The following is a 15,757-nucleotide window of genomic DNA, read 5'->3' as shown; positions in this document are numbered from 1 at the left end:
CCTGATCTACTACGGTCTCTTTTGCAACCTATCAGGATACCCTATCTTCCCTGTTTTGGTGACATCTTGAAAGATACCTTATCCCAAACCATGCGCTTTTGATATACCACACCAGGCCTCCACTTAAGCCAATCTAAGGGCATATGGCCCAGGCCAGGTTGAACCCACAATCTCCAGCTCCATAACAAAATTCATCACCCCATCACAAAAAGCACCTCCTTCCCTGCATGAACAGATGCTGCAGCCACAGCTGAGAAGGCAATTAGAGCTGCCCTATTCGGCAGTTACCTGCCTGCTTAGTTTAACAAACTAAGGAAGATCCTCAATAAGTTATCTTTGTTACTGTTAAAAAAAAAAAAAAAAAAAAAACCCAAACCTAAGCAGGCAGATAACAGCACACAGAAGAATAGGATACCCTACACCTTTTTTTTTTTTTTTTTTTTTTTAAGTCTGTTCTGGTGGCAGGGGACCTGGGGTTACCCTACCAAAGGCCCTTGGGGTCAACACTGAGTGGCCTCACAAATAAAGGCAGTGAGCTACAGCTTGGGGCCATGGAGCAACAGAAAGTTCAACAAGAGGAAAGTGTGGACCAATTCCTGGGCAAAGGCTTGACCTCAAGAGCTGAAGGGTGTGGACCTCAACCTGGGGAGACAGAGAAGAAATCCTGCTGCACCAGTCCAACCTGCACCATCTGCTGGAGGCAGAGAAATACTGAAATGTTCTTGGATGCACCACATGCTATACTGTTATCAGAATATTCAAATCCCTTTCTCTGTTGATAGGGGGGATAACATGTCAGTCTAGGCTGGACTAGCTGGATAAGGAATAGTACCTCACTTTTAAAAACGAGAGAATATTTAAATCATTTTACTCCGATTTTATTTTTTCTTGTTTCAAATTTCAAATATAAAAAGTCAAAATGTTCTTACATCAAATCTTTTTAATGAAAAAAAACATGCAAAGCCATTCTCTTTTTTTTTTTTTTTTTTTATAACTTTCCCTTATCAAAACCATTCTGGTAAACATGCCAATGAGGTTAGCTTTTTTTCTCCTTCCTTCCTTCCTTCCAATTGATAACAGTAAAACTGGGTTGGTTAGCACTCAGGTAGTCACTGAATTATTAGACTGCCTCTATATATACATATTCAGATAATTGTGAACTTCATTTCTTTACCAGGTGGTCAGCTATATGCATTCCATTCTAACCATATCAAGATGAAGTCTAATACAATATCCTTACAATTACTGCCTCATCATATTCTTTATGCATATATAAAAAGAAGTCCATATATGCAACAAACCATGTCCGTTCCTGACAAACTGTTCCAAGGAAAACTCCATCAGGAATAGAAGTTCTAGTTTTTTTTTCAGTTATACTGTGTCTGGGTTGCCCAACTTTGGTCCTCAATGGCCGCAGGCAGATTGGGTTTCAGATATACAAAATGAATACGTACTAGAATGCCTGCATAAAACAGAGATAGTAACATGTATAATCAGTAAAAATATCCCTAAAATGATCTGTTTGTAGCCTTGAGGGCTGCAGTGTGTGTGTATATATATATATACACACATATATATACACACACACACACACATCTATTTCAGGGATGCCATTGTACAAATTTAGAGGGAAAAACAAAATTTGTAAATCAAAATTGAAAATTCTGGTCTCCCTCCCCCCCCCCCCTTCCCCCCCAATTTGGTACTACTTTACTTGAAAAGGAAAAAGCCTCGGAACCTTAGATGCATGGTTAAGTATACATACACCCGGGTTTCCAAACCCTGTTATGGAGATGACAATTCTGAAAAAGAGTGGCTAGATGTTAAAATGAATCTGCATGGAGATTTGCATACTAACGTGGTAATTCTGAAAAGCCAAAGGGCTGTGTGCACCTCTGGAGGTGGAGTACAATTGGAAATGCCTTTGTCCTTCACAATTTTGCTTCATACAATAAAACAAATACTGATGCAACTGTGTATATTGTGAAGATGAGACTTTTTTTTGCAGTTTAATTTTATAATAAGCTTCCTGCTTTTTGTAAGTGATAGTGTAAAAGCAGATTTAAGTAGTTCTTAATTATATACAGTATCTGTACAAAGACAGTTTTACTTTACAGAAGTTATTAAAAATCAACTATATACAAATGCACATATGCTACATTTGTTTCGTGTAGAATATCAAAAAGTCTTTATGGAGGTCATGGGTGGGCTCTCTTGCACTAACTAGCATCAGTGCTTATTATCCATTCAGAAATATCCCTCTACTGCAAATCAATTATCTCTAAGATGATGTGGCAAGTACAAACTTACTGACTAGTCTGGCCTTCCACTTGCATAACACCACACTGTAATCACCTATTCTAGCAAGGATACTATAGAAGAGCCCAATTAATTTCTTATCGGAAGGAGGAAGAGACTTCAGACAAACTAATCTGAAGTTGCATACGCTAGTTAAGTCATTCATTTTCAGCCCATTAGTTTAAGAGTATGCCTAAGGTGGCTATTCGTAAAATAAACTAAGTTGGATTTACAAAGTAGCTATAAATTTTAAAATAAATAAATAGAATAAAGAACAAGGTGGAGGTTTTTAAGACTAGTGACGAAGGAACTCAAGTATAAAACAGTTATAACACTGCAAGCTTTGAATAGCAACAAGATGAGTGTCTGAGGTCTTTTCCTCCTTCAGATAAGAAATTAGGCTCTTTTATAGTATCCTTGCTAGAACAGGTGATTGCAATTATAAACTTTAAAACACTAGATCATATGTTGTGTGTGGTCAAGATAAATAAGGGCTCTCACTGCAAGTGGTAATGTCACATTAACCAGCTATTTCCCCCCTAAGTTGTTAGACTAGAAACATAGGATTTTACCATTCTAAAAACCTCTCAACAACCCCCTACACACTGGCTTATACAAGTCAATGGCACATTAAGTCTAACATGCTGTAATTCTGGGCCACTGCATCTAAGTAAGCAATGGGGTCAGATTTAGTATGGATCAATCCCTGAACCAAGATTTAGTTGGTAGAGTGACTCAACTATAATGCTTTGTGAAGACAGCAAATGGACACCTACACAATTCTAATTAGCAAACATGTTGCAGGCAAAAGGAAAAAAAAATCCAAGACCATGACCTTCACACTACCAGCACAACAGTAACCAAAGATATTACACTACCAAAGTTTATCATTTGTTGACACAACATTAGGCATCAAGATAAAAGTAGAAAGGGACTTCATTTTGTACGTTGCATAGACTGAAGAAATTTGTACACAATGACAAGAATTCATATGGCACTAAACTAGCCTAAACCTATTTCCACAACCAAACCAAAAAAAGAAATATATATACACCTATATACACATTTTAATATTTATAGGCTAACATCCTGTTCAGATAATTAGCTATATCAATACTTTACAAGTTTTTACACATCATATAAGGAGCTACAAAATAGTCATGCATTTTTAATTTCTTTGACAAGCTAGTTTATTTTTTTTAATTTAGAAAAAACTATTTAGGAAATAAAAATATCAGTTTTACTATGTAGTTAGTTAATGGTCAAGAAAGGTTTTCACTATACGTTTACTCAGCTGGTTTGACAAGGACTAGAAATGTAAATTGTAGCTATGTTAACAGAACAGCAAAAAAGTTAATGTACACAGATTTTTCCTATATTAAAAAAAAATTCTTTACATGGTGAAGCAGATGTGAAGCAATAAATATATTTTTAAAGCAGATTTGTTTTCAACTAGGTAAATTTGTTTCCAATCAATTAAAAAATTTGGTGCAATCTCAATGCTAATGGGTTTAGCCTTTTCTACCATTCATTCAGTTAGCAATACTTTCCGGATGTATTTAGAAGGATCTAAAAAAAAAAAACAACTTTCAAATGTTTCAAACCATTTATATGGTATGTGGCTTTTTTTTTTTTTTTTAATTAAGGATTAAATTGTGGCACCATCTTTTTCTAGAAGAAACCTGCACTCAAAATTACTTTATAGCAGCATTTTACACAATATGTTAAATTGCCCATGTAATGATTAGCAAAATATTCAGATTACATTAACTGAACTCAGTTTTCCAGTTGATTAACTGGTTAGAATATTTACAAAAGTATTTACATGTCCAATAAAATATATTGCTAATGCTTAGAACAACTGTATCCAGTATGTTTTCTCTGGACTTGAGTGCAGAATGAATTTTCAATAACCTAAACTAACAGCAGTAGAAGCATAGGACCAGATGTACTAAGTATTTTTCCAGATATAATAAGGGGAAATCATTTAGTACCTCTGGTTCACAGTACTCAATATAGGGCATCCTTCTTAATGGCTCAATGACAATACAAAACACTCACATTTTATGTTAAGAATACTCTGCCCCTCAGCTATCTGTAAGCAGTGGGTTTAATGTGATTATTTAAAAAAAAAAAATTCCTGATGGGGTGAGCAGCAGAATTAAATGGAGAAGTTATATTTACAGTACCCTTAAACAGTGAGATGAAAACCCCAAAACCACAAAGAAAGCAGCAGTTACATATAACTTCATGTCTTAAACTGGTCTATCTGAACAGTTGCTTGAAGGCAACTGAGCTACTAACAATGCACATCATCCCAGCTCTGGAGGTACACCTTATCGGTCCAGTGTATGCAGATATCTCACAGGCATACTCCTTGTGCTGTCTTGAACACTAGATTGGTTTAAGTATGCCTCCAGAGCTGGGGTGGGAAGCACTAACAGGACTATGTACTAAAGTACAGAGTCCATTCACAAACAAGGCCTATGCAAGAGAAAATACCAACATTTTGGCATCTAGGGCATTCTGCACATAAGTCCAGTTTGGAAAAAAATATGCAGAATTTGCACCTTGCAAATAAGACCATATGCAGTCTAATATATTACATTTTACTAAAATTCTGAATTAATGAACTGCTGTGTTGCGATATTATGCCAAACAGTTCATTAATTCAGAATTTAGCAAAAAAAAAACAAAAAACAGCACATGAAGGTATCTTCAAAAGGTTGGTTTTCACAAGAAAGGATTAAGTACATCTCATTGAGGTGTACTTATTATAGGCCTTGCTCCATTATCTAAATTTTCATGTGAAAAAAAGTTTGCTACAAAGCTCATTTGTCTTTGCAGCAAACTTATGGAAATGAGCTTCTAACCCCCGGAAAATTCTGTGGGTTAATATAGCGGCATTAGAGAACTAAAGGTTCCACTGATGAGTGCTATTAAAAGGAGAAAAAAAAAACTCCATGACCAATTATATTTCCATAACTATTTTGAAACAAAATCAGTCATAGTTACGCTAAAAATAGTTACCCAATATTTTTTGCAGTGCTGCCTTGCAAGGCAAATCACACACACACACACACACACACCCCCCACCAAAAAAAAAAAAAAAAAACCACACACACACAATCAATAAACCTCTTGGGGTTTCAGAAAGCATACAGTGTTGTGATAACCACATAAAATGTATGTTAGTGGTATTTTACTGATTTACAAATTTATCTAGTGAACAGATTAAAAAAAAAAAAAAGTTTCCATATATGGCTTTGGTTTACTGAAATACACTGTTAAAAAAAGTGTCAATAAGCAGAAAAATATTCAAAACAAACATGAACATTTTACATTAGTATCCTGGTTTAGTCTGAAAGATATTTGCAAATAAACACAAAGCCCTCTTCTCATGTGACAGTCCAAATGAAAAATTGTCCCACATGTGTATTTTATCTCACAGTAGATGGCAGTCCAGAAGTCTGTGCAGAAGTAACATACAAAGCATTGTTGTCTGGAATAGAGGGCACCACAGAATTTCCATTGGTTGGGGAACAGCCCAGTTTCAGTTTTTCCAAATATTCTGCGTGTATAGGTTTATGGCACTGAAGAACCTTGAGTGCATCTTCCACTTTAAACCATTCTCTCTTTCTCCCTATTTGGGGAGGTGGGAGGAGAAGAAGAAAAAAATATATATATGTATAGATATATATATATATACTCACACTGCTGATGGAGAACTAAAACTTTAGCACTAGTCACAACCACATATGAAAAAAAAAGATACTATGGTTAATCCTTGTATTTTCATGTACTATTAGTGCTGTATTGCCTTCAAAATGTATAATGAAACTGTCATTTATTTTTTGAAAATTATAAATTTAAAAAAAAAGAAAAAATTATGAAATGCCAACGCTCTTCCCTAACTTATGGACGAGTAGAATCAATGTTCACAAACCGGCTAAAACAAAATTTCTACAAGAACAGTGTCATGGTAAAAGGATATTCCAGAAGAGATTGCAATGAAAGTTGTTGAAATGTTATCAGGTCTGGAAAGGGTTACAAAGCCAAGTTGCAGGCAGGAGAACTGGGGAGGGAAGGAGACAGTGATAGGAGAGAAAAATATATGCAGGAGGGAGAGAGAGTCTTAGAGAGTCGCAGGGTTGTAGGAAAGAAAAGTAAAGGCTGGCAGTGTGGAGGGAGGAGGAGGAGAGAATGTGGGGCAGCTTGACCGAAAAAGCTACAGAAGCTCTTGGGAGGAGGGGAATTGGGATGGTGCCCATAGAGAGGAAAGGGAAAAAAAAAAAAAAAAAAAAGAAGAAGAGAGATGGTGCCCACAGAGAGGAAGGGAGAGATGGACGCGATGGTGCCCATAGAGGGAAAGGGGAGGAGAGAGGAGATGGTGCACGCAGATGAAGGGAAGAAATAGAAATGAGATCTAAGGAAGAAGAAAAATGGCAGAAAGTTGAATGTGAAAGATGTCATAGGGGAAGAAGTGAAGAAGAGAGGAGGAGAGGCCCTGAAAATAGAGTTCAGAGCACAGACACAGGAACAGAACCAGAGACAGGGAATAAGATAATTAGAAAAACAAAAATCACCAAAGGTAAGAGAAATGATTTTATTTTCAGTTTAGTAACTGAAGTACTGTATGTCAATTTTGAGAATTTACGTCTGCAGTCTATTTTGCACTATACAGGTGAAAATGTACGGGGGACACTTTACAAGATCAATCATATGATTAAAAATTTAAATTGAGATTAATCGTGCAATTAAACATTTAATCAGTGAACAGCCCTAAAAAAAACTAAATAAAATAAAACAACAAATCTCTAGCAGTCACTGAAGGTGAAGATAATGGAGCTTAAGGATATAAAGGCTGGATGCAGTATGTCATACAAATTTATTGAAACCAGATAACTTGATGTGGCCACGTTTCAGTCACTGCCATCAGGGAATGTGTCAAACTGCATCCAGCCTTCTCAGAATATTTTTTTGCCAGATCGAATCAGTCCATCCTTCAGGGAATCGCTGCGAGGTCAGGTGATAGGTGGACTGAAGCCACTCAGGTTACTCTAAGTGGAAAGTCAATTGGACCAGTCTCATTCTGAGATAAACCAGAGGAGTTGCATACTATTAAGTCCAACAATTCTGACAAGCCCCATGCTTATGTCACTGTAACCTCCTGAACAAGGGATAGAGTGGTGATCCTCTGACAGGAAAAAGCTTTTTTCCTGAATGTCTAGCCGAGCTCTTATGAATGCCAAATGAAGCAAAGAGCTCAAGCACTTCAAGTAACTCATTACCCATATTAGTTCCAGCACCCAGATGGTACACAGGCACGTTTGCAGAAATGCACAGCCATCATCCTAAAAGGAAAGGATCACCTTGGTGTGGCAGAAGTGATCCTGTTGCTAGGACCTGCCCTCCAGGATGCATCCTCCTTTCAGGGACTCCAAGGGTTTATGTATTGGCAGGAAGGGTTCAGCTAACCAAATTGATAAAAAGTGACTATTAGGAACGTAGATAGCTGGGTCACTGGAAAACATGAGGATCACCTGGTGCAAAAGGTAGTAGACATGTGTCAGTCAGATTTTTGATTGTGCTGGGGAGATGCCGACTGCCATAGTCAGGGCCATTGCTAAGGTTTCTGGTGCCCTCCTGCAGCCTATTAGTTAGCGCCCCTTACCCATCCAGCGGCGGGGTCACTACAGCTCCAACCCCTACAGTAGCCACACCCCTTTTATCAGCTATGGCGTATATAAAACAGGCATCATTTAAAATATTACACCAGTATAGAAGAAAAATAATTTTTTTTCACTATAATTTCTGTAAGCTGTTACAGATCCAGTACATCCAAAATGACAAACCAAATTAGCATACAGACCAGGAATTAGGAGAAGTCTTGCCAAACCTGAAACTATGTTATCAAAATCTCAGAACCTAACAAACAGATCCCTATTCAGACACTTGGCCTTGCAGCCACACATGCAGAACCAGAGATAGCCCCTCTTCAAATTTTAACCTGAAATCCTAAGAAGCTAGACTCTGCATGCAGCACAATACCAGAAAAACAGAAACACATTGCTATACATTGCAAAATAAGACACCAGATGTAAATTCTCAAACTGGACATATTCCAAACACTAACATGAAAATAAAATGATTTTTTTCTACCTTTGTTGTCCGGTGACTGTTTTTCTGATCATCTTGGTCCCAGTCTCTAATTCTGCTGCTCTCTATCTGTTCTCAACTTCATTTCCAGGGCTTCCTTTCCATTTATTTCTTTACTTTCCTCCTCCTTCATTTCTTGCCTATATCCATAGATAAAAGCTGGGTCCTCTGCGAACTTGACTGGAGGAGGTATAGAGTGGATCCAGCTTTTGCCTATTTTCTCCATCCATGTGTAGTTTTTCTCTTATCCCTTTCCCTCATCTCTGTTCAGTATGCATCTTCTTCCTCTTTCTTCATCCACGTCCAGCATTTTTCCTCTCCCCCTCCATCCATGTCCAGCATTTCTCCTCTCTCTCCTCCCCTCCATCCATGTACATCTCCTCCTGTCTTCCCTCCCTTCCATATCCAGCATTTCTCCTCTCTCCCCTCCATCCATGTGCATCTCCTTCCTCTGTATTTCCTCCCCTCCATGTCCAGCATTATCTTCTCTCCCTTCCCCTCCATCCATGTGCATCTCCTTTCTCGGTCTTTCCTTCCCTCCACCTGTCCAACATTTCTCCTCTCTTCCCTCCACTCCATCCATGTCCAGCATTTCTCTTTCCCCCTCCATGTGCATATCCTTCCTAACCTCCCTATCCTCCATCCATGTCCTGCATTTCTCCTCCCCTCCATCCATATTCAGCAACTCTCCTCTCTCCATGTCCAGCAACTCACCTCCCCTGCCCTCCTCCCCTCCATGTCCAGCAATTTCTCCTCTTCCCCTGCCCTCCCATCCATGTCCAGCGATTCTCCTCTGCCCTCCCCTCCATGTCCAACAATTTCTCCTCTCCCCCCGCCCTCCAATCCATGTCCAGCGATTTCTCCTCTCTCCCCTGCCCTGCCCTCCCATCCAGTGACTCACCCCAGCCCCCAACTGCCCCCCTCCTTTCCAGCCCGCGTTCCAGTTCCAACCCTAGCCTTCACCTGCCTGCCCTCTTCTCCTTCCTGCTGACCTGCATTTTTAAAAAAAAAACTTATTTTACCTCAAGTCGCGGCGGCGGCAGTGAAAGCATCAGGTTCGCCTCCAGCCTTCCCTTCCCTCTGTGTCCCGCCCTCACAGAAACAGGAAATTACATCAGAGGAGGGTGGGACACAGAGGGAAGGGAAGGCTGGAGGCGAACCTGATGCTTTCACTGCCACCGTCACTACAACTTGAGGTAAAATAAAAGTTTTATATGCAGGGCGGCAGGAAGGAAAGGAGGGCTGTTGTGGGAAACTGAGGGCGGGTAGGTAATGCAAGAGAGCTGCCTGCAGGAACTGTGAGTTAAGAATGGCTTGTGGCGCCCTCCAGAGGTCGGTGCCCCCCTGCCATGCCTACCGGGTTGCGCCAGCCCTGGCCATGGTACACAGGAAGGCATGGAAGGGAAGTTCTGGAAGTCAAAATTTAGTATTAAGTAGAAAGTTGAAAACCAAAATCTCCAGGGTAACATTCTTCCATATGCAGGATCCCATAGACAAGCAGAGCACTGGAGTTTCAATGCATGGATGAGACAAAGATGTAGGAAAGAGGAAAAAGTAACATTTGGGAGAGGGGAGCCTATTCTTAAATGTGCGCTTCATTTTAAACCAGGGTAAAACCTGGATGCTGATGCTAACATTTAAAAAAGACATAGCTTTTGAACCAGGCAGTCAATAGTCACTCAGCAGCACATGGTTCAACATGAAATCTTTTTGAAAGATACTAACCAAAACAGGAAAGTTAAGAGAATCCTGGTAAGAGGTTGCAAAAAGCACTTAGATGCCTTTTGTACAGAACAGATAGCTTAAAATATTCTCAATTATTCCTGTCAACTGCTAGGCAGATCAAAAACAACACAGACGTACAGAATTTGTATACAGACATTTCAAATATAAGGGAGAGTTAGAATGTATATCATTGAATAAAAAAGGCAGACATAACTGGTCTCTCAGAAATCTGGTGAAAGAAGGATGACCAGCAGGACACTGATACTAAAGGTACAAATACTAGAATGACAGTGGATCAAATTAGTGGATGGGTGGAGTATATGTTAAAGACAGAACTGAGTCTTAGAATCAAAATTCTACAGGAAGCAAAATACGCTAATATTTATGGATAAAAATCCCATTTGTGATGGGGAAAAGAATAGTGGTAGAAGCATACCACCCAGAAACTGATGGATTTGCTAATAGAAATTAGGGAAGCTTAAATTTGGCAATTCAAATGGGTGATGCAAGTTAACATTGGGGTAACTGGCATCAGGACACGTTAGGGAAATAAGGCTTCTAGAAATAAAATGTGGCTTCGTTAAGCAGCTGGTCCAGAAAAGCTATGAGAAATGGAAGCTATTTTAGATCTGTCCTTAGATGAACACAGATTTGGCATGATATGTTGAAAACAATCTGAAGTGGGTATGATATAAAATTCACAGCTGTGCATAAAATGGTGATCTTCCATAATCTTTTTGAATACGAGCCTTTCCTGTACATTCAATATTAAATACTTGTTACATTGCTAGGTGTTCATCGTATAAATCTTTACTGTTCCACTACTGATGTAAGCCACATTGAACCCGATTCTCTTGGGATAATGTGCAATATAAAATGACAAAATAACCAAGACAGCCTAAAATCTCAACGTAATGGGCCTTATCAGCATCAACAGTTGTGGCAGGAATTATTGAAGCCATTTCAAAGTACTCCTCACTGGTGTGTTTTAGATAGAGAATGTCTCCTATTTTCAGGGAACACACAGAATTCATGCGCCCTTTCCAGGAACCTGTGAAAAATACCTCATTACACTGGCAGGATGCTACACTTGGATGTAAATGTTTTGGTCAAACTATATGTTTCAATAACTTAAGTGACCAGAAGTTGATAGCTATTTTCCATCCATCTGTTAACAATAAAATAGTAATTATGAATTAAACATTTTTAATTTTGTACCATGCCGAAGTCAGCTTGTAGTCATAGGAATTCATTTAAACATTTGATAAGGGGTGCTTTAATTTATGAACACAACTATGTGGCACTACAGCAAAGAAGCCTAAGGTCTGCTCATCACATCTAGGGTTAGAGATGGGGGTACCCTTGCTTCTTGAAAGGGGTAGTTAGCAAGTTTTTCAGCTAAGTATTCCTATTCCTAAAATCCTTCAAAAAAACAACTGTAAAATTGAGTTCTCACCAAAACTGTGCCACGGAGCTAAAGAAGGGCATAACAGGGAGTCATTTGCCTCAAACTAGTGAGATTTTGCCTTCTTTGTTGGGACCTTTCCTTATACCGAGTATTGATTTAACTGAGCAGACACATTCACACCGAGGGATCATTTTACTAAAGTGCATTAACAATTAGTGCACATTAAACACTGCACAGCCCATTGTATACATATGGGCTGCATGCACACTAATCCATTAGGGCACCTTAGTAAAGCAACCACTTAGTTACATGCAGACTGAAGTCAACTTAGAATGGGCCCCATCCTGCACCAATGAGTGCACAGTTCATCTGCAGGGTTTGTTTGTTTTTTTTTGGGGGGGGGGGAGGGACTGTGCCAGTCCTTTCAGCTCAGACTTCAAGAGTTCAGACCTTAAGTTTCAGCTACATGTTTCTCAGCTAATTTTTGAAAAGCCTTCCACAGGAAACAGAGGGCATTGATTACAATTTATCCACAGAAAACATACAGGTAAGCTTACCTATGGTAACGGAATCCTCCCAATCATCCAATATTTCAGTGACTGTAAGAACATAAACGTAGGTCCTATGCTTCCTGTCTTGGTTCTGCTTAAAATATAAAGACACAAAAATTTCAGTTCATAAGGGAAAATATATTTCAATAAGGTATAAATTCAATCTAAGTGAATGTTCCCATCCATCATCCTTTTCTGGAGCTTCTTAAAACTCAATAGTATGAACACCATCACTTTCAATCCATACTGGTATCTATTCAATAAAAATATTTGAATAAATATCAACCATCATGTGACAACTGTCAAAATAGCCCAAGAGTTGACACATCAAGAAGGAAAGATTATCAGATTTACATATCTTCCTGCATGTAACAATCCTATTTCATTTTTCTGACCAAGCTGTTTTGTATTTGTGGATTATATAAACCATGTTCATCATAAATTAATGTAGTTGTATGCTGTCTTTCCATAAAAAGATATGTTAAAGGTAATCAAAAGCAAGAAGGTCAATATTTGTGCTCTTGATATGGATATTTTAAAAACCAAAGATTTCCAGTCTATTTTTGAGAGAAGAGTCTTGAATCCCTATGTTACAAATACGATTCCAAAAACTCCCCAAATTCCTATGCTAGGATAATATCCTAATATATTGGCTAATGTTCCTGTGAAGTTTTGCAATTTGGCCACTTTAAATGGGGTCCAGGCCAGTGTTCCCTCCAAGTTGCATGTGTGTACATTTTCACATGATACATAGGCCACCGCTGCTACCTCCTCTTCCTATCCTCAGCTACTGTGTGCTGCTTCTGCTGCAGTGGAACAGCGGTAGCAAGGATTGGACCTCAGAGCTAATTGCTTTACCCGTGTGGGAGAAATGTTAAGTAGTAGTAGTAGGCCAGTCATGTCCCCACACTTCCTGTTAAGGAGCAATCAATGACATGGCTGCCCTCTAGCTCAAGCATGATAGGAGCTCAGAGGTCCAAGCTCAGCTGCAGTTGTCCTAGTGCAGGCAGCATACAACAGGAAAGGACATAGGGGAACCAGAGAAGGAAAGGCGATATGCTAGACATGGGGGTGGGGGAAGACAAGGGATGGACTATATTGTGTTTGAATGAGAGCAAGAAAAAGCTGGAGAATGCCAAGAGATGGGAACTGCAATGGGGAGGGGGAGGGGAAGAAGCGCCAGACATGATGAATTGCACAGGTGAAGGAGAAGATAGGGAGATGCTGTATGATTGGGTGGCTGGGGGAGGGAAAGGTGCTGGACCACTGGGGGGGGGGGGGGGGGGGGGAAGAGGCTGGCTGATGCTGGACAGCATGACGGAATGAGGAGATAAAGGACATGCTGGATTTGGGGGGATAACACCTCTTCGTGGCGTCTTCCCTGGAAGCTCACAAGATACAGGAGACACCCTCAGGCAATCTAAGGGATTTGAGTTCTACGTTCTCAACATCCAAAGCTGTGAGGGCCAGAGATTGGGATGCAGAAGGGACCCCTCGTTCTGCGTGATGAGAGTTGGAAAACAGTCCTATCTCCACAGATCTAAAGACAGCTCCTGAAGAGGGAACCACATCTGTCGTGGCCAATGAGGAGCGATTAGTATCATGGTGCACTGGTCTTGCCTGAGTTTCATAAAGGTCTTCTCTAATCAGAGGTATAGGAGAATACTCGTACAGAAGTCCTCTTCCCAAATGTAGGAGAAAGGCATCTGACGTTAGTCTGCAGTGTGGTCCGAGCCTGGAGCAGAACTACCTTGCTGTTGAGCTGAATGGCGAAAAGACCCATCAAGGGGGTGCCCCACTCAGAACAGCTTTTGAGCTAAGCCCATGTTGAGAGACCAGAGTCTGTCCACCAGACAGTTTGTGTCATATACCTTCCTGGCAAGGAGGCTCATCCCATGAAGGAGAGCACACTGCCACATACCTATTGCTTTATAACCCAAGAGGGCAGGGATCCCATATCCCCCTGCTTGTTCAGACGAGACAACCAGGCTGCAATGTTTTATGTGAATTTGGATAATGTTTTGGAGTCAGTCAATCTCACACTTTAGAGCGTTCTAAATGGCCTGTAGCGCGAGAAGATTTGAAGATGAGCCTCTTGAGCAGACCACTGACTGAGTGTGAAGCCCATCCACATGAAATCCCAACCCAGGTTGGATGCATCTGTTGTCCATACCTTTTAATCGGTGGAATTTGGAAAATAAACGGAGCAGATCGTTGACAAAACAAAATGTAATTTATTAGTAAAAACTAATGGCATATACACACACAAATAGCCCGACACAGGCCGTGTTTCGCCCAATAGGGCTGCTTCAGGGGCTACACAACAGTCCTTCACTATCAAGTGTAATGAACATATATACAATGTCCTGCAATTGAATATAAAGAAGATCACCTTGATTTGAAAAAACAGCTGGATCAGAGATGCCAAAACATAGAATGCTGACTTGATGTCAGTCCGACAGTCTCTTATCTCTGAAAGTGAGAGCACTTTCAGAGATAAGAGACTGTCGGACTGACATCAAGTCAGCATTCTATGTTTTGGCATCTCTGATCCAGCTGTTTTTTGTATATATGTTCATTACACTTGACAGTGAAGGACTGTTGTGTAGCCCCTGAAGCAGCCCTGTTGGGCGAAACACGGCCTGTGTCGGGCTATTTGTGTGTATATTCCATTGGTTTTTACTAATAAATTACATTTTGTTTTGTCAACGATCTGCTCCGTTTATTTTCCATCTTGGAGTTTGCAGACCGTCTGCCTTTGTGCTTAATCGGTGGAATTTGAAATGGAAGTCCCAAAGTCAAATTGGACCAGACAGTCCACCAGAGAAGGGCATCAGCCAACTCAGACAGGACGCGAATGACATCAGTTAGGAACCCTGTGGGAGACCAAGGTCCACTGGGGCTGCTCTCAAATGGAGCTGTGCCCTGGGAGTGACATGCACTGCAGAAGTTATGTGGCCCATCAGTTTCAACATTTGCCAAGCTGAAACCTGCTGGCTGCTGCAGACCTACGAGGCAAATGTACCAAGGTATCCACTCTCGCTAAAGGAAGGAAGGCCCGAGCCTGTGCTGTGTCTAGCGAGGCTCCTATGTACTCCAATTGTCACACTGGATGGAGATAGGACTTGGATAATGTATGACAAACCCCAATAAGCTCTAGCAACTAATAGTCAACTGCATTGCCTTGATTGCTCCCTCTGAGATGTGTTCTTTACCAGCCAATCATCCAGGTAAGGAAACATATACACTCACAGTGTGTAGATATAGTGCGATTTCTGCCAGGCACTTGGGGCAGACGCTAGGCCAAATGGCAGAATGGGATACTGGAAATGACATTTCCCCATTTGAAATTAGATACCTCCTGTGACTGGGAAGTTATCTAAATGTGGGTATAGGAATCCTTTGCATAGCCAATCGTTTTCCTGAATGAGAGGAATTAGGGTGCCTAAAGAAACTGTTTAGGGCCCTTAGGTCTGGGATGGGCCAGAACCTCCCTGATCACAAGAAAGTAACTGGAATAGAATCCCTGCCCCTTCTCCCCTGGTGGTACAAGTTCAACCGCTGGGGCCTTCAGAAAGGCGGAGATTTAAGTACTTGCTTGATGTAAGGCACTCTC

The 15,757-nt window shown here is 40.3% G+C and overlaps 1 protein-coding gene across 2 annotated transcripts in view; it reads right to left on the bottom strand.

Moving 5' to 3' along the window:
* Positions 1 to 1,052: 1,052 nt before the first annotated feature.
* Positions 1,053 to 15,757, bottom strand: part of NUDT4 (nudix hydrolase 4) — a 37,719-nt gene continuing 23,014 nt past the window's right edge. The window contains exons 4-5 of one of the 2 annotated variants that reach the window (XM_030214330.1): positions 12,148 to 12,235; positions 1,053 to 5,941 (exon numbers count right to left, since the gene is read on the bottom strand). In XM_030214330.1, the coding sequence (XP_030070190.1) occupies positions 5,739 to 5,941; positions 12,148 to 12,235 (291 nt within the window). In that variant the 3' untranslated portion in view covers positions 1,053 to 5,738. The remainder of the gene's footprint in view (positions 5,942 to 12,147; positions 12,236 to 15,757) is intronic. The other variant, XM_030214331.1, reaches the window with a different exon arrangement.

The sequence above is a fragment of the Microcaecilia unicolor genome, chromosome 9 (genome assembly GCF_901765095.1).
Source record: "Microcaecilia unicolor chromosome 9, aMicUni1.1, whole genome shotgun sequence".
NCBI lineage: Eukaryota > Metazoa > Chordata > Amphibia > Gymnophiona > Siphonopidae > Microcaecilia > Microcaecilia unicolor.
This window is presented reverse-complemented; position numbering and strand designations above follow the sequence as displayed.